The 25,000-nt window shown below is 35.8% G+C and overlaps 1 protein-coding gene across 1 annotated transcript in view; it reads right to left on the bottom strand.

Annotated features, from left to right (window-relative positions):
- The window catches only part of LOC136841745 (limbic system-associated membrane protein-like), a 213,723-nt gene that overhangs the window by 79,151 nt on the left and 109,572 nt on the right, over nt 1–25,000 (bottom strand). Inside the window, exon 2 of the mRNA XM_067108996.1 lies at nt 16,238–17,059. Within this exon, the coding sequence (XP_066965097.1) occupies nt 16,238–16,337 (100 nt within the window). The 5' untranslated portion in view covers nt 16,338–17,059. The remainder of the gene's footprint in view (nt 1–16,237; nt 17,060–25,000) is intronic.

Below are 25,000 nucleotides of genomic sequence, written 5' to 3'. Positions count from 1 at the left end.
AACTATTTGTTATGAGGCAATCAAGCAAAAAATGACCGTTACCTTGCAAGATTAGTATATTACTCTGCAAAGAAAGACAAACTTGTCATCAAATTGCAAACAGCCGAACCACTCATAACCATTATCATCATCATTTGCAAACAGTGAACGTCATAATACTGCAAATAAACAAAACGTTTATCGCCATGTAAACAACGAACGAAAAGAATCGTTAACATTTTGCAAACAAGCAAACAATTCGTCCTGTTCGTATTGCAAATACAGTAAACAAAGTTCCTGACAATCGCATTCTTCCTTTTCAACTGCAATCAATATCAACGGGCCCGACGTGTTATAAGTGAGTCAACAATTCATTAAAAGGGCTGAAAGAGGACATCTTTCTGTGCGGGGGTGTGTTCAGGTCGCGCGAGACCGCATGTGCAACGATGCGCATTACGCCCCTTTGGCAAATTGAATCGTAAAAAAGTTAATTTCAACACTGTGACACCGTCGTTTGAGCCAGCGCTCGAAACATGTCCCGTCATGTAGATAACCCTGGACAGCTGGGCAGTGTGAAAAGGGAGAGAGAGAGAGAGAGGATAAGATGGGGAGTGAGAGAGGTTGAGAGAAAAGAAAGCGAGATGAAGAAAGGGTAAGACGAGGACTGGGACGAAACAATAGAGGGAAGGAGGGGGGGGGATAGTTATGCAAGAGTAAAACAAGAGTAGAGAGAGTGAGATGGGTTATGGCAAGTGGAAGAGAGTGAGGAATAGAAAAGGAATGGAAAGAGTATAGGAAAGGAGAGAGAGAGAGAGAGGGAAATAGAAACAGCATAGAGAGGGAAAGAGAAAGGAAGACAATAATAAAGAGAAAAAGAGGCAGAGATAGCAAAAGGAAAGGAAACAGAAAGGAAAGGAGAGAGACAGATAGGAAGGAAACAAAGAATGAGAGAGAGAGAGAGAGAGAGAGAGAAACATATGGGACAGCCCTTCCCTTCAATATGAACTACGGACGGGTGTTGAACGAAACCTGAACTAAATGACTCGGCGAAGCATGATTAAAAAAAGTAAATAAATAAATTCATAGGGAAGCATGGCAATGTGTACGAGTATATAGACGCATCCAGTAAGCGGGATAACCAATTACCCTTGAACACTAGAAGTACATTAACGTGTTAGTAGCTGGCAACACTTGGTAAAAATAGCTGGGGACAGAGGGAGAAAGGACACACACATATATATATATATATATATATATATATATATATATATATATATATATATATATATATATATATATATATATATATATATATATATATATATATATATTATATATATATATATATATTATATATATATATATATATATATATATATATATATATATATATATATATATATATATGTGTGTGTGTGTGTGTGTGTGTGTGTGTGTGTGTGTGTGTGTGTGTGTGTGTGTGTGAACTAGATGTTTATAAATAAACCTGTTGTTTGTGTTAGAGAGAGAGAGATTAGGAAATCTAAAATTAGCAATACACATAAAGATTAATAATAGGGGGAAAAGAGAGAGAGAGAGGAAAAAAGATAAAACAAATAAGATATATATACCATTTCTTGAAAATTACATGTTTACAATATAATCGTGCTGGTAATAGAGAGAAAGAAAGAGAGAGACACTTTTATTGATGGGCGTAATTCTTCGAAAGCCTTACGCGCGCACACACACACACACACACATATATATAATATGAATGAGGGGGGGAGAGGGAAAGATAGAGAGAGAGGAGGGGTCCTAGGAAAGGGGTATAGGCCCAGCGAGGTCAGGTTCCGGAGTGCAACAATGCGGGTGGGTCGACTCTTTCCCTCGGTGAAATATATCGTGGTGTGTGTCAGTCGTGTCCCTGCTATATGTTTCCTGCCGGTTTATTTGACTATATTTGTAGGCCCATTTTACTCGCGTTTAAACGTTGATCTCGGACCAAAGCTCCCGAATACAGAGCCCGGATCTCACGACCTTCCATGCTTTTGCCATGGGACAGGGAGGGAGAGAGGAGGAGGAGGAGGTTTGTAGGGGAGGAAGAGGGGAGATGGTGGGTTAATGGGAGGTGTAATATGGTTGTTGACGGGCAACTTGTTTTTTCGTTATATCTCTCTCTCTCTCTCTCTCTCTCTCTCTCTCTCTCTCTCTCTCTCTCTCTCTCTCTCTCTCTCTCTCTCTACGGTATTAAAAAAGATATCCATAGATGAAAAGAGCTGGTGGATACTTTTTGGCGGCCCCTTCTCTCTCTCTCTCTCTCTCTCTCTCTCTCTCTCTCTCTCTCTCTCTCTCTCTCTCTCTTGTCGAGAATATTGTGTCTGAGTCAGTTATTCATTTGGCGTGTTCCTCTCCTAGTAGATTTTTCTCAGTGCGTTTCGTTCAGGGAAAGGCACGTTCGTTTGGTTCTAGGGCGAACTTCACTGGGAAGAGACTAATCACTCCGTTGTGGTTTCAATATGAATAGAATACTTCGGTTTTTTTTTTAACCCGGAATTGATAATTGAGCATGGTAGAAATTATAGCGTGGACTCAGAATTGGTAAATAATTTCTAATTTAACACACTCAGATATATATATATATTTGATATATATATATATATATATATATATATATATATATATATATATATATATATATATATATATATATATATATATATATATATATATATATTTTGTAAGTATGGAGAGAGAGAGAGAGAGAGAGAGAGAGCTTGTGATAATGGGATTCTGTCATGCAATTTGCTTTAATGGGGGTCAGGGCTGTAATTTTTTAATCAACTCCATGTTTTAACGGATGAGAGAGTTTCGCATTCGTATAGTTTATATTGCGCTATACAGTATATGCATATATAAATACACACACATATATATATATATATATATATATATATATATATATATATATATATATATATATATATAAATTTTAACACACCACAAATGCAACATCGTGTGGTTGTCGTATACAGCAATTCACTGAAGCGTTTGATAAATTAAATATACTCTTACTGGGTCAGTGAAAGCAGGCATGTCTCAAGGACGCGATTAGGAAGTCGAGTGTCAGCCAGTTTAACTTCTCTTGGCGGTACACGCCTGAGCTGATCTTTGCACTTGTGTTCCCTCAATTCTGCATACACTACCACGTGCTACTTTGTTATTAATCTGTTCATCAATTAATTTATTCTTGTTTACTTTTAAAATTAATTTAATGCACTTATTTATTTTAAATGTTAGTTATACATTCATATATTCGTTGGTATTTATTAAGTAAATTTTTATATTTATCAAACCAGTTAAAGAGAGAGAATTCATGTCAGCCCAATTATACAATAGTTCACCATTGTATAAGATTTTGAATTTTCATTCGTTCTGTTTTTTTTCCATTCTTTCACTCCTGTGCATAGCAGGAGTTTTAAGAGTTAAAGGTGAAATGGGATGCAAGATAGGCGAAGGGGGGCTGGGGCGGGGGAGGGGGAAGAGAGCACAAGAGCTATGGATGTAACTTTCCCTTAAAATACAGAAAAGGATAAAAAGAAAGAAAGAAAGGAAAGAGAGAGAGAGAGAGAGAGAGAGAGAGTCATCCGGCGCTAACCGATCTAAAAAGAAACCTATGTTCATGAAATGCCAGGGAGAGATTTTGCCTGAAATATTATGGCTGCAGTAGCTAATAAAATTTTCTCGCCTTCAAATGATGAATAAGAATGATGCGAGCAAAAGGCTGTAGATAGAATGAGGTCGATGAAACTCGAGGCAGCAAGAATGCGCGAATGAGATTGAGAAAGAGACTGTCGATAGACACGTTGCTGAGAAACCTCTTGAAACAAGAATAAATGGTTGTAGGACGAGTATGTGAAGTTTAAGGATGAAAGAATAAGGTAAGAGAAACTTGTGAAAACCACGATGAAGAGTGAGATTTATGAATATGGTCTGAATGATGCGGTGTGGTGAAATAGGAGAATGGTGGGTGAGGTAGGGATAATGGTGTTGGCAGAATGAAGTGGGTGAAACATGAGAATAGGAGAATGGTGGGTGGGGTAGGGATAAGGGTGTTGGCAGAATGAAGTGGGTGAAACATGAGAATAGGAGAATGGTGGGTGGGGTAGGGATAAGGGTGTTGGCAGAATGAAGTGGGTGAAATAGAATGGTGGGTGGGGTAGGGATAAGGGTGTTGGCAGAATGAAGTGGGTGAAACATGAGAATAGGAGAATGGTGGGTGGGGTAGGGATAAGGGTATTGGCAGCATGAAGTGGGTGAAACATGAGAATAGGAGAAAGGTGGGTGGGGTAGGGATAAGGGTATTGGCAGAATGAAGTGGGTGAAATATGAGAATAGGAGAATGGTGGGTGGGGTAGGGATAAGGGTGTTGGCAGAATGAAGTGGGTGAAACATGAGAATAGGAGAATGGTGGGTGGGGTAGGGATAAGGGTATTGGCAGAATGAAGTGGGTGAAACATGAGAATAGGAGAATGGTGGGTGGGGTAGGGATAAGGGTGTTGGCAGAATGAAGTGGGTGAAACATGAGAATAGGAGAATGGTGGGTGGGGTAGGGATAAGGGTATTGGCAGAATGAAGTGGGTGAAACATGAGAATAGGAGAATGGTGGGTGGGGTAGGGATAAGGGTGTTGGCAGAATGAAGTGGGTGAAACATGAGAATAGGAGAATGGTGGGTGGGGTAGGGATAAGGGTGTTGGCAGAATGAAGTGGGTGAAACATGAGAATAGGAGAATGGTGGGTTGGGTAGGGATAAGGGTGTTGGCAGAATGAAGTGGGTGAAACATGAGAATAGGAGAATGGTGGGTTGGGTAGGGATAAGGGTGTTGGCAGAATGAAGTGGGTGAAACATGAGAATAGGAGAATGGTGTGTGGGGATGGGGATAAGGGTGTTGGCAGAATGAAGTGGGTGAAACTTGAGAATAGGAGATTGGTGGGGATAAGGGTGTTGGCAGAATGAAGTGGGTGAAACTTGAGAATAGGAGATTGGTGGGTGGGGTAGGGATAAGGGTGTTGGCAGAATGAAGTGGATGAAACATGAGAATAGGAGAATGGTGGGTGGGGATGGGGATAAGCGTGTTGGCAGAATGAAGTGGGTGAAACACGAGAATAAGAGAATGGTGGGGATGGGGATAAGGGTGTTGGCAGAATGAAGTGGGTGAAGCATGAGAACACCTGAATCAAGTATTTAAGAAAGAACTGTATAGAATAAGTAAGTTGAATGTGAATGCTGTAAGATCCACATACAATGAACAGAGAAACGAAAAAAGGAAGATCAAAAATAAGAAAAACAAAAAAGGAAGGAAAGAGATAAAAATGGATGCTGTAAATGTGGTTAGTGATCATCTGGCGCCGGATACCACCAACTTGTAAGCCGTCAGGGACAGGCAACGGCTCAACTACAGGTTAACTTTTGGTAGTGGTCAGTGGTATCCGTGACTTTGATGACTTCGAGAAGGGAATGGTATTCTGTCGAAAAATAAGTAAAATAACGAACATTGTTTTATACGATCGTATTTATTTTGTTTTCATTTCGCGTTGTTTGATACGGTACCAGACGGTAAACGGGTATGTTTGCAATTCCATGTTTCGCAAAAAGTAATTTTATAGCATCATCAGCGACAGCCTATAGGATAGTCAGATAATTAAATGGATTTGTGAAGACTTATTAATGTTATTAACTCAAGTACATTAATATTAGTATTGATGGAAATAACTCAATGCAGTCACAAGTCTAATAGAAATAAATTTCTAGCTCACATGGGGATCGAACTCGTGACTCAGTCGAAAGGCAAGGGTAAATCAAATGAAATGCTGTCATATAGGTCACTGGTGGGTGGGGAAGTTGGGTAAAGCTCGGTGGTATGCAAGGCCCAGGAAATGCCACAGGTACAGAAGTACTTAGGCTCAAGTTTTCTTCTGTGACTTGTATGGGTCAGTCGGTAGCGCCCCTGCTTCTCATTTTAGAATCCTGGGTATGATCGCGACTTGAGCGAGCAATTTATTATTATTATCATTATATTATCGCCGCTGCTGCTGGTGCGTTACTATCATTCATGAATTTTATAATGATTTAGTGTCATTTGTGCCGAAACGAAAAATCATTTATTTACTTTATGACTCGTGTGTTACGACTTAATTATTTTACGACATAATGGCAGGACCCTTAGGCTTTCGAATACCTGAATTATTTATACTCGAGGAGATCTGAAGGGTAGGTGATCATACTCTTCTGTGACTCTAATGTCCATAGGCGGAAAGGTTCTCATATATTATATATGTTTACTCAACTATAAGCCTTTCCACTTCTTTATTCCTTGAAAGCATGAAAAACCGCATGCCTTTTAACTCGTACTACGACTAGTTATCAGGTAGTAAATAATTGCTTAGGTCAACAAGGCCACCAAGTATATGATAGAAAGTACCTAAATCGCTACACTCCACGTTGGAGTCGAACTCTGGCACTAATATATATATATATATATATATATATATATATATATATATATATATATATATATATATATATAGACTGTCTATCTATCTGAATAATATATATATATATATATATATATATATATATATATATATATATATACATATATATATACATATATATATATACATATATATATATATATACATATATATACATATACATATATATACATATACATATATATATATATATATATATATATATATATATATATATATATATATATATATATATATATATATATATATATATGTAATATACATCAAACGGGAAGGCGGACATGAATACTCTTGAATAGTCATTTGATTACATGTTTATTCCCAACGTTTCATAATCCATGATTACATCATCAGGGGTTCTGGAATTAAAAAAAACAAAAAGCAATGACAATAAAAATTACGGAAAAAATATACAAAGGCAAAGTCAGAACATGAAAAAATGACAGTCTACTTAAAATGGAAATTTTTTACACAAAAGACACCGAGGAACAGGCAAAACACTGAGAAATTAATTAAAATAGAATATATAAAAGACAATTAAAAAAATTATATTTAAAATATTTGTTTTAAAGCACTAAAATTTAAAATCACATTAAGAAAACAAATAAATAAATAAATAAATTAAAGTGACTAAGGGTATGGAGCCAACCTGTCAGTACGACACAAATACAAAAACTGAGGTCTTCGAAGGAGAAACAAAACAACAAAAACATTAGTATTACGACAGGTATAAAGGAACAGCCGAGGTCTGAGCGTTCAATTTCGGAACAAGCTGTTTTATCATCACAGAGACTCGAGTAGTGGGAGTTCCAGTTGGCTAGAAGCTCGTCCAATTATGCAGAAATCTTTGTTTTCAATGGGGTTTTACAAAATTTCGCATGACTTCTGATGCCGGAGTGTTCGGGGTTGGAGATTTTTACCCCCGTACGAAAACTTACCCCCCTATGTGAATCTATGCGTACTTTTAGAAGTCTCCAAGTGGATCCCACATAAATCCCCGAATTACACTTGGGGCAAGAATACTTATACACCACTCCGGAGGACATCGTAGCACAAAGCTGATCCTTAAATTTAAAAATAGAGCCAATCGTTAGGGGGTTGATAGGAACAAGTTTAACATGCAGAGCACCAAAATGTTTTTATTATCAATGCTTTTTGTTTTTTAATTCTAGAACCCCTCCTGATGTAATCATGGATTATGAAACGTTGGGGATAAACATGTAATCAAATGACTATTCAAGAGTATTCTATTCCTGTCCGCCTCCCCATTTGATGTCTGCATTCGGGCATTCCCGTCCCTTGCTCACTGGTATGTATAATATATATATATATATATATATATATATATATATATATATATATATATATATATATATATATATATATATATATATATGTATATGTATATATATATCATCAATCTATAATGGAACATAATTTTTCTTCCTCATAAAATTCCTTTCTGGCTACGTAAGAATTTGGTTTGCTAATGATGAGCGACAAACTAGTGGTTATTGCTACGATGTATCTATTTAGAGATGTGCTTCTGAGCCCCGGGATCACTGCTAACTAAGCAAGATGAATTGAGAGAGAGAGAGAGAGAGAGAGAGAGAGAGAAAGAGAATGCGCTTCTATTCTCAACTTTTCATGTACGTGACTCTCACTCGCAAACAGATATGAACAAAAAAATCTCCTTCAATTGATTTACAGCGGAAATGCTGTACTGCCCACTTTTTGGGAAAGGTGGGGGGAGGAGAAGACGTGCATAATACAACTATGCAATTAACTGTAATTGTGAAACATTAGTGCAGTTGCTCTCTCTCTCTCTCTCTCTCTCTCTCTCTCTCTCTCTCTCTCTCTCTCTCTCTCTCTCTCTCTCTCTCTCTCCAAGGAGTTCCTCTATTTATTTATTCCCCAGTCTCTCTTCGCTCCCTAATACAGTTCCTCTACCTCCCTTTTCAGTGTAGTCTCTCTCTCTCTCTCTCTCTCTCTCTCTCTCTCTCTCTCTCTCTCTCTCTCTCTTGCTTCTTCCTCCTTTATGCCATTCTTCCTTTCTTCTCATACCCCCCACCTACTATTCCCCCGTGCACCTCCTATGATATTCATCCCCACGCTTCCGCATCCCTTCTCTTAACCATCCCCCCTAGTCCCTGAACTGGTAAATGCTCTGCGACACAATGTGATTGATGAATGCTAAAGCGGATACATCAAACTAACCCGGCTGTGGATTGTCCATAAACATTATCATCTGGTCACATTTATTTTTAGGGGTACTCGTTTTTAGATGTGTTTTTTCTAAAATTACTTTTGTTATGGATGCATTTTCTGCGGTATTTGATACACATGCTTCGGAAAATTAGGAATCTACATGTATTATGTCAATATGACGTCGTTTTTCCCATCAGGGGGTGGGGCCAGAGACAAAAATAAATCAACGATCACTGACACATTCATTCTTTAACTGTTGACGTGCGGATGAAGCTGATGTGCAGTAAAGTCTTCATTATTGCTTACTTCACACATCTTCATACACACACACACACACACACACACACACACACACATATATATATATATATATATATATATACACACACACACACACACACACTTATACACTTTAGTATTCAAGTCCTCTCTCCTCAGGAAATGGCTCCCAGAGCTCCGTGTGTATGAAATTTGTACAGTGCTATTTATTTATTTTTTTCTATCGTCTTTGCCCCTTAGTATTGTGGGATGATGTTCTTAGCCCCATGATCAGCTCATCCTGCCTGCAGTGCAGCGCATTCTAGTAAGTACTGGATGCACAAAGAATATTTCGGGAAAGTGACATCAGCCACTCGATTCACGTCTATCCCCTCTGTATATAGATAACAGCGTCTGGGTCAAGAAAAATGATGCAGGACTAACAGCCTTATCCCTGAAGACTTGCTAAGAGATTATTAAAAGTCTGTACACTCTGGCGCCACGCACAAACATGGAAATAGTTGCGTACCTTGAAACTACAGTTGTATCGCACAGACTTTCTGCTGTGAGCACCCCTAGTTATAAGTCCGCTCAGGTGTGATTGAATTTGCTACCAGGCTATCGCTCGCAAGTTAACCCATCTTTAAATGTGTACCAATGTATGCTGGTGCGAGGAGAATGACGTGAAACTAATTCAATCGTTTTAATAGATATTGTTTTATGATGTATATTATTTGATGCCTTTTAACAGGAACAGAAGACTCGCGATAGCTATATTAACTCATCCTTCAAGAGTAATCACGATAACCCCTTGAGAGCATTTGAAAGAATAAGGTCATCTAGGTATATGTTTCATTATAGGTAAATTTTCTTCTTTCATTGGAATACGACGCTAAAGAGGCTTCAATCGATAAATTAGTAGATGGGGAGAGACAATATTTTTTTATTCTTTAACGTGTGTTTGTTTTTTTTTGTTTTTCTAAGTACTTGTTCTACTGCCTTGAAGAAGATTGATAACGAGGCATGTATAAATTGAGAGAGAGAGAGATTAATAAAAAATATACGCAAGGAAGCCGAGAATATCGGAATAAGGTGAGAGAGAGCTAGCTTGTAAATATAGGAATATAATCTGAATATATATATATATATATATATATATATATATATATATATATATATATATATATATATATATATATATATATATATATTATGTAAAAAATATAAAAAGAGGAGACAGAGAAAGCCCAAGTAATATATGAGAGAGAGAGAGAGAGAGAGGACATATTTTGGCACTTAAGTCTAAATATAAATAGTTTTCCCAACAACATTAATTATTACTAATAAAAATGCGTGTTCTTATGCTTAACACAGACGCAACATTTTTATCCTTCGGGCCAGCCCTAGGAGAGCTGTTAATCAGCTCAGTGGTCTGGTAAAACTAAAGTATACTTAACTTATTCGTATATTTTAACACGCTTTTATTTAACTGACGTCTGTCTGTTTGCCTGTCTGTCTGTGTGGGTCAAAAACTTGCAACCGATTTTTGACCCACTTTTACCAAACCGATTTCGCCCAGATTTGGTGTACATGTAGAAAGTCGGTGACAATGAAATATTAAAAAAAGAAGAAAAAAAAAATTAAACACTACATTTTTATGGTTGTGTAGTATGCAGAAATACCTAGCCAAGGGATTATGGTTTCATAGGTGTGAAACATGCGGTGTCGGACCCCAGATTCGTACATTAGTACCGACCGATTCAGTCACTTGGTGATGCTGGCAGTACTCATTTAACTGTCAAACACAAAAAAATCACAAATAAAACTAATTAAAAAAATTTTTAAACCACGCTTTTTTTTCAAAATGCACCAAAAAGTATGAAATCAAACTTTCTGTGATCCACAGTATTAATGGTTACTTACGCCTAAACATAAATGGGTAGGGCGCCTATTTACCTAATCTTGTATTCTTTTCCTTGCTTTCCTCAAAAAACTCTGGTATGCACGACGTTTGTGCTTACTTATGCCTAAACGTAGAATCGCGGGCCGCTTAACCTAACTTGCATACAGTTCTATACAGACATGTATTGAAGTGTATTGTATTGAAAACGTACTTTATTGATGCAGTGTGTATATACAGACAAAGTTAAAGATAGCTTTATGGATGCAAAATTTCACGTCAGTAATGCGAATTGTCAAGCAGTTTCTAACAATGACGGGTATAGCCTACTCTTAGTAGTTCTTGAGGAAGCTTACCAGGCAGTGAACCAAATGACATGCAAGTCTTTGATAACAATCACTTTACCGCCTTCATTGCTTTCACAGACCTCTTCAGGTCTTAACCAACTTACAGCATCCCTAGGTACACAGCGAGATTTAATCCCACATATCCGTGCTGTGAAATCTTGCTTTCGGAAACTTCTCAACTGAAATATGTTAGGGAAGTATGCGCCCCATGCTTTTATGTGTAGGCATAAGTAACCATTAATATTGTGGACCACAGAAAGTTTTATTTTGCACCTTTTGGCATTTTGTAATCAAGAAGTGGTTTAAATTTTTTTTTATTTTTTTTTAGTTTTTTCTCATTCTTATTTCTGGCAAAACAGGTAACGAAAATTGGTCTTCGGTCAAATTGTAATGAGACGTGTTTCTCTCTCTCTCTCTCTCTCTCTCTCTCTCTCTCTCTCTCTCTCTCTCTCTCTCTCTCTCTAAAACCTTCCACAACATTCTAATATCCTTCCGAACGACGTCCACATTACATTTCCAGACGACCAGAATGTCTAGAATCATATTAATCCTTCAATATATTAATGTCTCCCTGACGTCCTCACAATTTTCCAGGCATCAGAATGTTCAACGGATTTCGTCAAAATGTCTAATACTGTGCAGACGTTCTCTACACTTTTCACAGAGCTTATTACATTCCACGAATATTCATTGACGCCCTTCACGAGTTAAAACAAGACGGCAAAGAATCGAGACAGGAACGAGAGACCCAATCTAATATCATTGTTTTCAACGCCGTGATTTCTCCCGAGAATATTTGTCCCTGTTTGCTGGAAGAAGGTGCCCTCCCTCAGGTGTTGGTCCGAGGTGCCGGATGCCATTTTTCGGATCTTGTTTTGTTCCTCGGAATCTCTTACAAGACCAGGTGGATGGCGTTCCAAGGAGCACCGATTGACAAAGGGAGATGAAAAAATGCCGAGGAGCTGGATTGACAATGGATCCCCGAGTCGATATGGAAAAATCAATTTGAAAAATAGAAGGAAAGATTGTAAGCATGAGTCATGTATTTTCTCGACGTGACATAAGGCTAATTAGTACATCACAGGCCATTTGATGATGAACCAATTAAAGAGTCTTCTGTCTTTTTTATTGCATTTCTTATTATTGTGATTCCGTGTCACTCGTACATGCTGGAGTGGTTTAGGTCTCATAAAACTTCGTTGTATATATATATATATATATATATATATATATATATATATATATATATATATATATATATATATATATATATATATATATTATACATACATACGTACACACACACACACACGTGTGTGTGTCTATGTGCATGTTGGGGTCTTTTGGGGATAAATTAGATTGTGGAAGTATTAGCACATGGAATTCATCCTTCATTAATTAGCTGATAGGAAAGTATAGTAGCGACTTCTATTCCCCGTCATAATAATAATAATGACAATAATAATAATAATAATATTAATAATAATAGTGCTGCTTCTTATAGTTATAATGGATTTGAAACATATCGTGTTCCTTTACTGCTAATGAAAAGAATAAAAACCATAACTAATACAGAGTATATATTCACGCAAATTAATATGAGAGAGACAGATAGACAGACATTTCAACGGCAACAGAGTCTGCCTGTCACACTAAATAATGCTATCTCAAAAATCAAATGACAAGATAATGATACCGTATTTAGCTGCAAAGCAGCCATCCATTCTTGCTGTTACTTCGAATGACATACAAAGGAAACTACTAATTTTGGCTCTTAATGATAGCTTTCCTCAGGAGGACAATTTTATACTGTGGGTGGACAATTTGGTACATCTATCCATCTGAATAATAAAGTAAGTGGAACTAAATAAAATGTACCCAGAAGTAATAATGTAATACATATGTGCACACTTGTATGCGTATGAATGTGCTTTTGCATTTAAATAATCTACACAAATATTTCGAGATAGGTCCAGTTTGAACTTTATAAGGACTTACACACATTTACACACACGCATCCACAAAATTACGCAATGTGTATGCGTGTTTGGTATGTATGTATGTATGTATGCATTTAAATCACGCAAAAATGTAAAAATGTTTTTGCGGTAAACGGTATGGAATATATAAATTAGAAAGTGTGCTCAAACACACGCACATACACGTTTACTATATCTGTCTGTCTAGATATGTGTCTATCTATATATGTATACAGTATGTATGCATGTGTATATATATACAGTATATATATATATGTAAATTTTATATATATATATATATATATATATATATATATATATATATATATTATATATATATATATATATATATATGTATGTATATATATATATATATATATATATATATATATATATATATATATATTTATATATATATATATATGTATGTATATATATATATATATATATATATATATATATATATATATATATATATATATATATATACTGTATATATATATGATTATAATCGCTATGACGCGTGATTTATATATATACTGTATATCTGACAACCACAAGAAAAAAAGGAAACTGTGTTGTAAATCTTGACTGGGTTAGGTTTTCATGCTAAGCCTTTTTCAGAGGACTGGTACATTGAGGTAGAAATTTACTATGTAGATGGTAGTGGGACAGTACTGTACATACAAACATTCAGACTGCTGGAAACCAAATATTCACACCTGACAGGTGTGTGGGAGACCTGCGCGGGAGTGTGGTGACCTGACACTCATTAATGACAGATAAATGTGTACAAATCCGATTATCGTGCGGTTGCCCCACTTACCTTTTCCCCGTCAGTCAAGTACCTTCCTTAAAATTTGAGCATTTTACATTTTCTTTTGAAATTAACGGATATTGCCTGATACTCATATTCTTACAAAAACTTTCTTTTATAATACTAGACTCAGTGATGTTTCTTTCCAGTGCATTATTTTAATAAAGTATCGTTTTTGCCAGTGCCCAATTGTTGGTAAGATTGTGTTCACTTACATGTACGAAAGCTCCACTGTTCATTTGTGCACATCTGACGCAACTTTTATGCTGCTATATTCTCTTTCCCAATGTTTTTCCGGTCGGCCCAATATAAAATTGATCACAAGACTTACTTGAGCATTGTTGGGAGAGTTCTTATAAGTACGTTTCATTATTTTATTGTTTTACATGGTACATAAAGTAAAATTTGGTAGTACTAGTAGTTTTTTTTTGTGTTATAAGTTTCTTTAATGTTATCATAAAAAGCTTTTCTTGCTACTTTTAATACATTTTCCAATGCAGAGTCTGGATATTTCAATTTCTTGCCTATGTTCCTAATCGTCTGGTTCATCATAAGTGTATTCAGGGCTACATACAAGTAACGTTGTTTAAAGCATGAATATGAAAATTAATTTCTCTGGTTAAACTACTATAATAATAATAATAATAATAATAATAATAATAATAATAATAATAATAATAATAATAATAATAATAATAATAATAATTTACTTTATTGCAGTGATCAGAATGAAAATGAACATAGGCAGAAATATTTGTGGGTTTTCTCTACACTCTGTATTTAAATCCATTACTAGCTCTGTGTATTAGGCAATTCTTGTTGAATTAGAATTTACATTCTTTTACACATATATTAATTTAATCTATTAGTGTTCTTGGAAAATGGTACATCAAGTTGTCTGTTCTCTAACGTATCCATTAAAAACGGCAGCAAATCGTCAACAGATACTTTTATGAATAATGAAGTCACGTCAAAACTCACTATGCTGGACTTACAATTAATCTGTACGTTATTTAGTTTGTCAAATCTCCCGGTATACTCGTATATCAGCCCTCTGAAAATGGTTTAGCGGTAAAGCCGAAACTGGTTAGGATTTGAAACCTTGTTTCATTTTCCCAGTGGCTGATATATATATATATATATATATATATATATATATATATATATATATATATATATATATATATATATATATTATATATATATATATATATATATATATATATATATATATATATATATATATATATATATATATAATCAACCACAGGGAAATTGAAACAAGGTTGTAAATCCTAAGCCGAAATTGATTTCATATTCCTGTGTTTATTTATATATGTGCACATGAATGTCTTTTTACCAGTGAACAGGGACACAGAAGGAAGTGCCCGGAATATATGGTTGCAACGTTCAAATAGTGTTTTATGGGCCTTTTATATTCATATATATATACACATAGATATGTATATATATACATATAATATATATATATATATATATATATATATATATATATATATATATATATATATATATATATATATATATATATTACATAATATATATATATAATCTAATCAACCACAGGGAAAACTAAACAAGATTGTAAATCCTAACCAGTTTCGGCTTTACTGCTAAGCCATTTTCAGAGGACTGATACATATTGGGAGATTTGATAAATTATATATATATATATATATATATATATATATATATATATATATATATATATATATATATATATATATGTATGTATATATATGTGTGTTTTTATGTGTCTCATGTAAAATTCTACAAAAACTTAGCGAGGAAATCCAAGTATTAACTAGAGGAAGTTGTTCAAATTGACACATACGCATTACATGTTTATGACCTGTGACGTTATATGTGTTATGTAAATCAGTAACATATACAAAACCTATACGAAATAACCTAGTAATACCTACACGTTAAATATATCTGTGCACATACACTTACACACAAACGCTTCCGACTTACAAAACCAAGCCGACTTCACAGTTAAAACTGAAAGAACAGCATTAAGTAGAAAATGCAATAAAATCCGTATCTCCCGAATTATGAGAAGAGTGTCAGCTGCAGCGTCCCTCCTCCCCATCTTTTTTGACCTCCGAAGCTCCCATTTCCTACCGTCACCCCTCCCTCCCCCCCTCCCTCCCTCCCTCCCTCCCTCCTCCCGGCTCCCCAAGCAAGACCTACCTGAGATCCGGAAGAGCAAAAGAGACAGAAGCAATGACACCAGCGTCGTTGGGGCGCAGGTAGCAGCTGTGTGGGAGCTCGTTGATGGAAGCATTATCATTATAACTTTGGCGATACTCCTCCTGGTGGGGGAGTGGCGGATGGTGGTGGATGGAGAACGGCTTCTATGCCTTCTTTGGTTTGGGTTTGTTTCTGAGTTTATTTCAGGCTTTTATGGTTTTTCTTGCTTTTCTAACTTTTCCTGTTGAGGGTTTCTGTTTTTCCTGTTTGTTATTTTCTGGCCCTTTTATTATGTTTTTTTCTTCCCGTTCCTGGTCGTTTTTTGTTTTCGTTTTTTTACGAGGTATTTGCTTTTAATATGGACTTAGAGTTTTTCCCACTTGAAGATCTCAAAGTGTTTTTCTTTGGAGTATCGCACTACATTTATTTTCCTTGTTATTTTGTCCGATACCTTTTACTCTTTTTTTTTTACCTATGGTTTATTTATATTAGTAATTACTGCAATATTTTAATTGAAGTCCTTAAGTGTTTTTGTCACTACTTTTTTCATTATTTGAAACGTTTATTTTTTACTTTTCTATTATTGACATAATCCATTCTGTTTGCCCTTCATTGAAATAGTGAGTCTTGTTCTGTATTATTTTTTGTTTCGTATCACCATTATTTTTTATTACAATAAATTGTTTTTAATTCCTTTAATTCGTTTATCACGTATCTTTCAGGCATTTACTTATATTGGATATTATTTTTAATTCAGCTTTGTATAATTAAGTCCACTTTATTTTTCACTTCAGTTTTTTCAGATAATTTGTCTATTTACACCTGCAACGAAAAATTAGACAAATTTCAGATCTCAATATATTTCACAGATGGTTTCTAGTGATCTTTTAAACTTTTCATGTGCACTTCCAAACTTTTTTCTTGTTTAATTATAAAACATTTTCTGTTCCTGTCTCTCTTTAGCGTTTAGAGAGTTTTCTAATTGTCTACGCTTGCTTATGCAAAATTATTCACTGTCCATGTGTTATTCATGATGTTCCCCATCATATTTGTAGATTTGGTTGAATAATGTGGTTCATTTATAATAGGTTTACTACTAGGAGTAGAAAAAAAAATAAATAAATAAAACCGTGCCGGCATATAGCCAGCTTAATCTCCAACAGCATTTAAATATAATCTTTGATAAAAAAGGATTAGAGCAACATCACGATGCTTCATTCAAAATTCGTAAGTAGTGTTAGTTACTTCACACGCTACACTATATCATGAATAACTGAAACAAGTGAAAAATGCGCCGAAGTTTCTAAGGCGCAATCAAGTTTTATGTACAACGTATGATCAGGGCCACCGAAAATAGATATATATTTCGGTGGTTTCAGTATAATGCTATATGAGCCGCGACCCATGAAACGTTAACCACGGGCCGGTGGTGGCCTGTCGTCTATCGTTGCCAGACGCACGATTATGGCTAACTTTAATCTTAAATAAAATAAAAACTACTGAGGCTAGAGGGCTGCAATTTGGAATGTTTGATGATTGGAGGATGGATGATCATCATACCAATTTGCAACACTCTAGCCTCAGTAGTTTTTAAGACCTGAGGGCGGACAGACAAAGTGCGAACGGACAGACAAAGCCGGACAATAGTTTTCTTTTATAGAAAACTAAAACCGATTTATAAATCAAAATCACCTTACAATGCGATATACTATAGCAAACAGTCCTATATAGCATGAAGTCTCTTTCTTACTTTGTACCTCTATATTTAGGTAGATGAAATCGGAAACGAATTCCTTTAATTATTAATATATATTTTTCAAAGGCGGGTACGACAAGTCTTTAATTTTATCCGAAGTTCGTTTCCTTACGCCATTTACGCGTATTAAATTGCTAATTAATAACCTCTTTTTCTTTTTCATTTTTCTTTTATTTTCACCGTAAGCGACAAGATTTAAGTTTTACGTCATGTACACGATTTCAAATACCATTTATTACGGTTCAAAATCGAATGCACCTTTCTTAAACAGATAGACTAGAACACCCCAGTATCATAAAGTGTTCCGCCCTCTACAGCGAAGGTCCAGCGCGGTTCGTATTTACGCAAATGAAAGTGAAAACGCCATTCGTCAGCGTCAGAGATTTGAATAATGTTATTTCACAGGGAGACAATCAATGAGGAAGAAAATTAATGATGGTTACTGTTACGCCAATACCTCTCGCAGTAATGAGGTCTGTTCGCGGTATAATATTGAATTTGGTAGGTGCAATCGATTTCGTTTACCAAATTGTCTTATATTTTTCGTTGGTACACACAGATCAAGGACTTGGCATAATGTTTTTAAATCGTGTATTTCAAGTCAGTAATGCTTACTTTTTTGGTTAAAAAATCCTTAAGATTAATTGAAAAATAAAATTCCGTCGATGCTAGTCCTTCATTCTGTCCACACCGAAAATGCAACAGAATTGACCTTACTAAAGAACTGTTCAATTTCATGCCATTTCATATCCCCCAAAAGTCTTATATAAGTAGAGAAGTTAAGAAACGATTAAGCAGTAAAAGTGTAGAAATGTTAACCAGTGAAAATTTGGCAGAATGTTTTGACACCTATATCAGTATCGGCGAGAATTAAGCTTTTTATTTTAATCTCTGCACTTCTGTCACAATGATTTTATCTTAAGATTAAATAAGACCTTTTTTCAGCGACAAGATGGAAAGTTTATCACTTGGTGAGACCTTTTCTCTCTAATAATAATAAGTTACCACTATAGGCAAGAAGCTATCCTTCTCACCAGTTAAGGCCTTTTCTCTCTGTAGGCAAGAAGTTTTCATTCTCATTTATTAAGGCACTCGTCTTATAAATAAGATATGAGGTTTTTCACTGTCGGGAAGACGTTTTCATTTTCTTTACATTGAAAGCTTTTTCTATCTGGTAGAATAGCAAGTGTATCACAGTTGGCAAGATGTTTCTTTCCCACCTGCTAAGGCCTCCTCACTGCTTTGTAGAGGTTCCATAAAATCTGAAAAGGAGAGAAAACATACTAGCATTAAAAGGTTGCTTAAAATAGGACATACATTGCTATCAATCTGTTCAAAGGAAGTACTTTTATGTCCGAAGTTGAGAGAGAGAGAGAGAGAGAGAGAGAGAGAGAGAGAGAGAGAGAATATTTCGTCAAAATTAGGCATACTTTCGGGTACTTGGATGAAATTTTGAGAGAGAGGATTGTGTTAAAAGTAAGTGCTCATAGGACTCTTGGCTAAATTTTATTTGAAATAGGGAGAGAGCATTGTTGATAGCAATATATTTAAGTGAAATGCTGCCTTTCAAATCCTTAATGATATTCATTGTGTGTTCGCGCGTGTGTATTGTTATTAATATAATATATATAACTTGAAGAAAATAGAGCCTTCGTTAAGATATATATATATATATATATATATATATATATATATATATATATATTTATATATAAATATATATATATATATAAAAGAGAGCATATAATTGTGAGAGAGAGATAGTTGTTTACTCATAAAAAAATTGAAGAGGTATATGTTCAGAAAAGAGAGCAATATCTTATTGAGAGAGAGAGAGAGAGAGAGAGAGAGAGAGAGAGAGAGAGAGAGAGAATGAAGAATGAATTTGCTATAGTTGGAGCAGTGTGGTTCATTTACAGTTTATAAGAGAGAGAGAGAGAGAGAGAGAGAGAGAGAGAGAGAGAGAGAGAGAGAACGTCCTGTTTGCCAGTACCTCCAACAGCAATACCGGAGTAATCCTATGTAAGTACCGACAGACATTCCACATGGAAACAATATATATCCGGAGATTCTAATATCGCGAGTACAATGGCTGAATAGGCGCTGTCTTACGTGTTCAGCGACCGCGTCAGCTATTCTATAGGGTCTAGAAGACCCTACGAAATGCTCCTTCTAGATAGTATTGTCTATATAAACTTGGAGCAACCTCTTCTAGATAGTAATTGTTTATATGAACTAGGAAATGCCTCTTGTAGGTGGTGTTATGTGTGTAAATGTAGAATTAATTGAACTTAATATTTAGAATTTTTTTTTATATATAGAGGTCAAAGGGAAGGGCAGAAGAACTATAACATTATCTATCCCAGGTCAGACGAAAATACGGAAAGGAAGAAAGAAAGAGAGAGACAGGAGGGGAAGGGGGGTTAAGCTTAAAGGGAGAGATGGATCTACCTCGCTAGTAGTGGATAAGAAAAGCAAAAAGGGAATTCTAAAGTGTGACGCAGGGGAAATAAATACAGTCATTGACTATGGAATAAAAGTATAGAGTACTTTTATACCATTTATTTTGATTTGATTGAACAAATATACACTCGTCAAATGTAATAACCGATTTTATAGTGTTGAACAACAAAGTATGGAAAATATATAATTTTTAATCGGATCTCAAATCCATGTGAAAATTACTAGGAGCAGATAATCAATCAGCATATTGTATTGTATACATTATGAACAGGTGCATATATGACTACGAAATATTTTCTGTTAAAACAGAAATCCATCTAATAGAAGGAGCCCATAAAAATGCCAAAAGGTAGAAAGTAATTGCTGTATTTCAGAGCCCAAACTGTCTCCCTCTACTGGCAAGGATATGAATGAAGTAAGGAATACAGACAGGCGGTGTTTATGCCAAGATATCCAGAGGTCACCCGTGACGTCACTCCAGTTGATGGCTTCTTAATCTTCTTAATCGCTGGGTGAAGGAAGATTTTATCTATAATATCTGAGTCCCATGATCCTTTTGATAGATTCTTCGTATTTCTTTGTTTTATCAGGGTTGATTCCACCATCTGGCTTCTGAACCGACAATTGCTGCTATATAAATTATACGAGATGCATTCCAGTTTATCCTGTGGTTATGGTTATTTATATGGTTAAAAATAGGTGAGCTCTGTTGGCCATACCGTACTGACCTTTTATGTTGTATTAATCTCTGGGGGGAGTGATTTACCTGTAAAACCGATATACGATTTGTAACAGTCGAGGCAGGGTATTCCATATATCCCTGTCTCTTTGGGGACTGGCTGTTGTTGGACGTTAATCAGGGATTTGGCTAAGGTGTTTGGGTAGGTAAAAGCAAAAGTGTTAGAATTTCCAAGAGACTGTCAACTTCTTAATCCTGTCCAGGTGTGGGATTTTAATTTTGTTGGGTGTCTCTCTAGTCTTGTTTTGCAGGGGACGGCAGAATATTGTGTTAGCTTTATGGATCACTTTCTGAATTATATGGTCAGGGTATTTCAAAGATGACAGCTAACTACGGATTACTTCAAATTCCTTTTCTAGGAATCCGGGGGAGCAAACCCGTAAGGCTCTTAAGAATAAGTTGCTGGCTACGCCGATCTTGATAGATCTGTCATAACTAAAATAGTGTATGTAAGTGAAAAAGTTGGGTTTTCTGTATACTGTAAATTTGTATTCTGTCTTGTCTCTAATTATTGAAACGTCAAGAGAAGAAATTTTGTTGTCTTTTTCTCACTCAACTTTGAATTTCATGCTGGGCACTAATGCATTTAGTTTTGAAAGAAATTTGTTAAAATTGCCCCACCTGTCATCCCAAAATGTTAGGATATCATCTACACATCGCATCCACAGCATGTCTTTAATTTTTATTGCATTTATTATTACAGTTTCAAAATATTCCAAGTATAGCCTGGCTAAAACAGGAATGAAATGGCTGCCCATGCTGTACCCGAATTTTTGTTTATAGAACGACTCCCTGAAAGAAAAGACGTTGTTGATACACATTATTTTTTCTAGGACTAGTGGGAAATGATCTGAATACGGGGCTAATTTTTCCCTCAAAAACTGTAGAACGTCCTTTACTGGTACCTTTGGAAATAGGGAATCTACAGTACATCTAAGCTTAAAAGTTATATGTTGTGAAGTGGTATCTGTGCTTCTTTGAATTTGTGACAGAAATCTTCAGAATGTTTAACGTGACTAGGAGAAAATGTATCTATTTTAAGAAAGGGGAAAGGAGGCCGGCTAACCACTTAGAAATTTTATAATTGAAAGCTCCAGCACATAAGATGATAGGTCTAATTGGAAGATTATCTTTGTGAGTTTTGGGAAGTCCATAAAAGTAAGGTAGTTTTGGGTTAATGACTTTAAATTTCTCCAATAGTTCTATGCTCTCTTGGTCTTAGCCAAGTAATCTTACTTCATATAATACTGCATATACAGTTATATATATATCTACGGTATATATACAGGTATATGTATATATTATATATATATTTATATATATAGACATTACATATATATATGTGTGTATATAGATATATAGATATTACATACATGTGTGTGTCTCTAAGTTGTGTTCTCCAGTATCAACATACAGCTTCATACTCGATGAGCCCCACAAGTCATACATATTAAATCGCCAGCCAGCAGTTTTATGACCTTATTTATTACTCTGGTTTATTGTTATGAAATGAGAACTTTAGTTCCCGAATAATTGTTCGGAATTAGAGAATGTGCTTTGGTGGTGTTGCTGCTTAAATAACTGCAATTATTGTGGGCAATATTATTAAGGGGAGAGGAGAGAAAATACTGTTATTATTATTATTATTATTATTATTATTATTATTATTATTATTCTGAAGATGAACCCTATTCATATGGAACAAGCCCACAGGGGCCATCGACTTGAAATTCAAGCTTCCAAAGTATACAGTACTCATTAGCAGTGTTCATTAGAAAGAAGTGAAGGCAATAGGAAATACAGAAAGAAGAATCACTTATTAAAAAAGAAAGAATAAATTAACAAGTTAATAAACAAACAGATATGTAAGTATATTATTATGCATTCGGGTAGTAATGCGTTGCATCTTCACTTAAACTTTTGAAGTTCCAGTTGCGCCACTTCCTCAGGGAGGCTGTTCCACAGTCCAACAGTGTGAGAAATAAAGGACCGTTGGAACTGAGAAGCTCAACAGCGAGGCACATTTATTTACTGCAAATTGGTGCTGTTGTTCAGCAAATCTGGTTGCTCTCGGCAGGAAAAGGGACCAGGAATCAATTGTGAATGTGAAAGATATCCGTTAAAATACAGCTCAAGAAAAATTGACAAGTCATAACATTAGGAAACAGAAACCTACCGCCACGAGCCATTGTACCTAAAAAAAGAAAAATCTCTGGCAGAAGCAGACATCCACACCAGAGAACAGTTCTCTAGTAAAGGAAGGACCAGTGACCTAAACGGGTTGCATCAATTTTATCACTTTTATAAATATGTATGAGGCCTTACGCACAATACCTACGTTCGTGCGGCATTTTCTGACACCTTCATTAGATTATTCTCAAAAGTAAGATGCGAGTCAAAAGTTACACCTAGAATAGTTAAAGCTTCAAACTCATTCAGCAAAGTTCCATCCACTTGAAAGGGAGGATGGGGTGGAAAATCTGTATGATATCTGCTCATCAATAGTGTATTTTGTTTTACTGGAGTTCAGCAAGTGGAGACTACTATACTCACAAGTGTTGCATCATCGGCATACTGAACAACCTTGTATACACTAAGATAACAGTGGGCCAAGAACACTACCCTGTTGAACTCCAGACACAATAGTTCTTGGTTCGCTCAAGATCCCGTCAACAGCAACTCGCTGCTGTCTGCATGTAAGGAAATTTTGAAGCAAGCCTAAAACGAGGATTATTCATTGGGTTTTTAATCGACAGTATCATGGAATTTGAATGGATAAGACTTAAATTAGAGAGGAAGAACTAATATAATTCCACAATAGCGATTTGTCGGTTAACATTAAGAGAATTACTGAAAAATATAGACACCAAAAGATATTCCCTCTATCTCTGCCTCGTGCATGATTGCATATTAGTCTCTCTTTATGGAATGGGTTCCCATTTAAGATATGAATACGGCACATCAGGTCCATGTGTCTTACATTATATTGCCGTTTGGTATTTTCTCTAACCCATATATTCTTTCGATGCTTTACTGCTCACACCGCATTCATTTTTACGTCACCAGTCAACACCATCTGGGCTTTCACCGTCTTCTCTACCTTCTCCGATTCTTCTGTTCATCATCCTCTCGGCTTTGCCTTCTCTTTATACTTCTCCACTTCAGTCTAACCTCCTCACCCCCCTCCCACCCGTCCTCCTCCTCCCTCTCCTACAGCACCAGCCCCCGACGATGGACGCATCGATAAGGTAAACATTTTCCTAACAAGAAGTATAACCGGGGGATGACTTGAGCCATTGTTGGGGCGTTTGGGACAAGTGACACCCCTTGTCAATTGCCTCGACTGTGGCTTGTCAAAGACGTGTCAGGACTTGTCAGAAACTCATTACGGGGGACGAGAAGTAGCTCGCCAACTCCTTGCCATCCGCCCCTCTAATTTGATGAAGCTCATTTCAGAATTTGGGAGAGGGAAAAGAAGTCATTTTGTGATTAAGCACCGTTTTACCGTTATTATTATTATTCTTCGTTTTTCAGGTACAGATTTTTCCTCTCTCCCGGGGTTGTGTTTTGCCGTTTCCGATTGTTATTTTGTGCAGACGATATTCTAAAGCGTTATTGGTGGATTCCAGAACTTTGTAAATAGGTGGACTTAGGACTAGAGAATAGTTGACAAGATTTTGAGATGGATCCGTGTAAGGGCCATAGGTTTCATCTTATTAAAACCTCTTAAACTTAAGAGCCTATTAAGGTTCGCAATTTAGCAGCAGTAACGGATAATACAACACCCACACTGTGTTGAGGAAGT

The sequence above is a fragment of the Macrobrachium rosenbergii genome, chromosome 9 (genome assembly GCF_040412425.1).
Source record: "Macrobrachium rosenbergii isolate ZJJX-2024 chromosome 9, ASM4041242v1, whole genome shotgun sequence".
In the NCBI taxonomy this organism is placed as follows: Eukaryota; Metazoa; Arthropoda; class Malacostraca; order Decapoda; family Palaemonidae; genus Macrobrachium; species Macrobrachium rosenbergii.
This window is presented reverse-complemented; position numbering and strand designations above follow the sequence as displayed.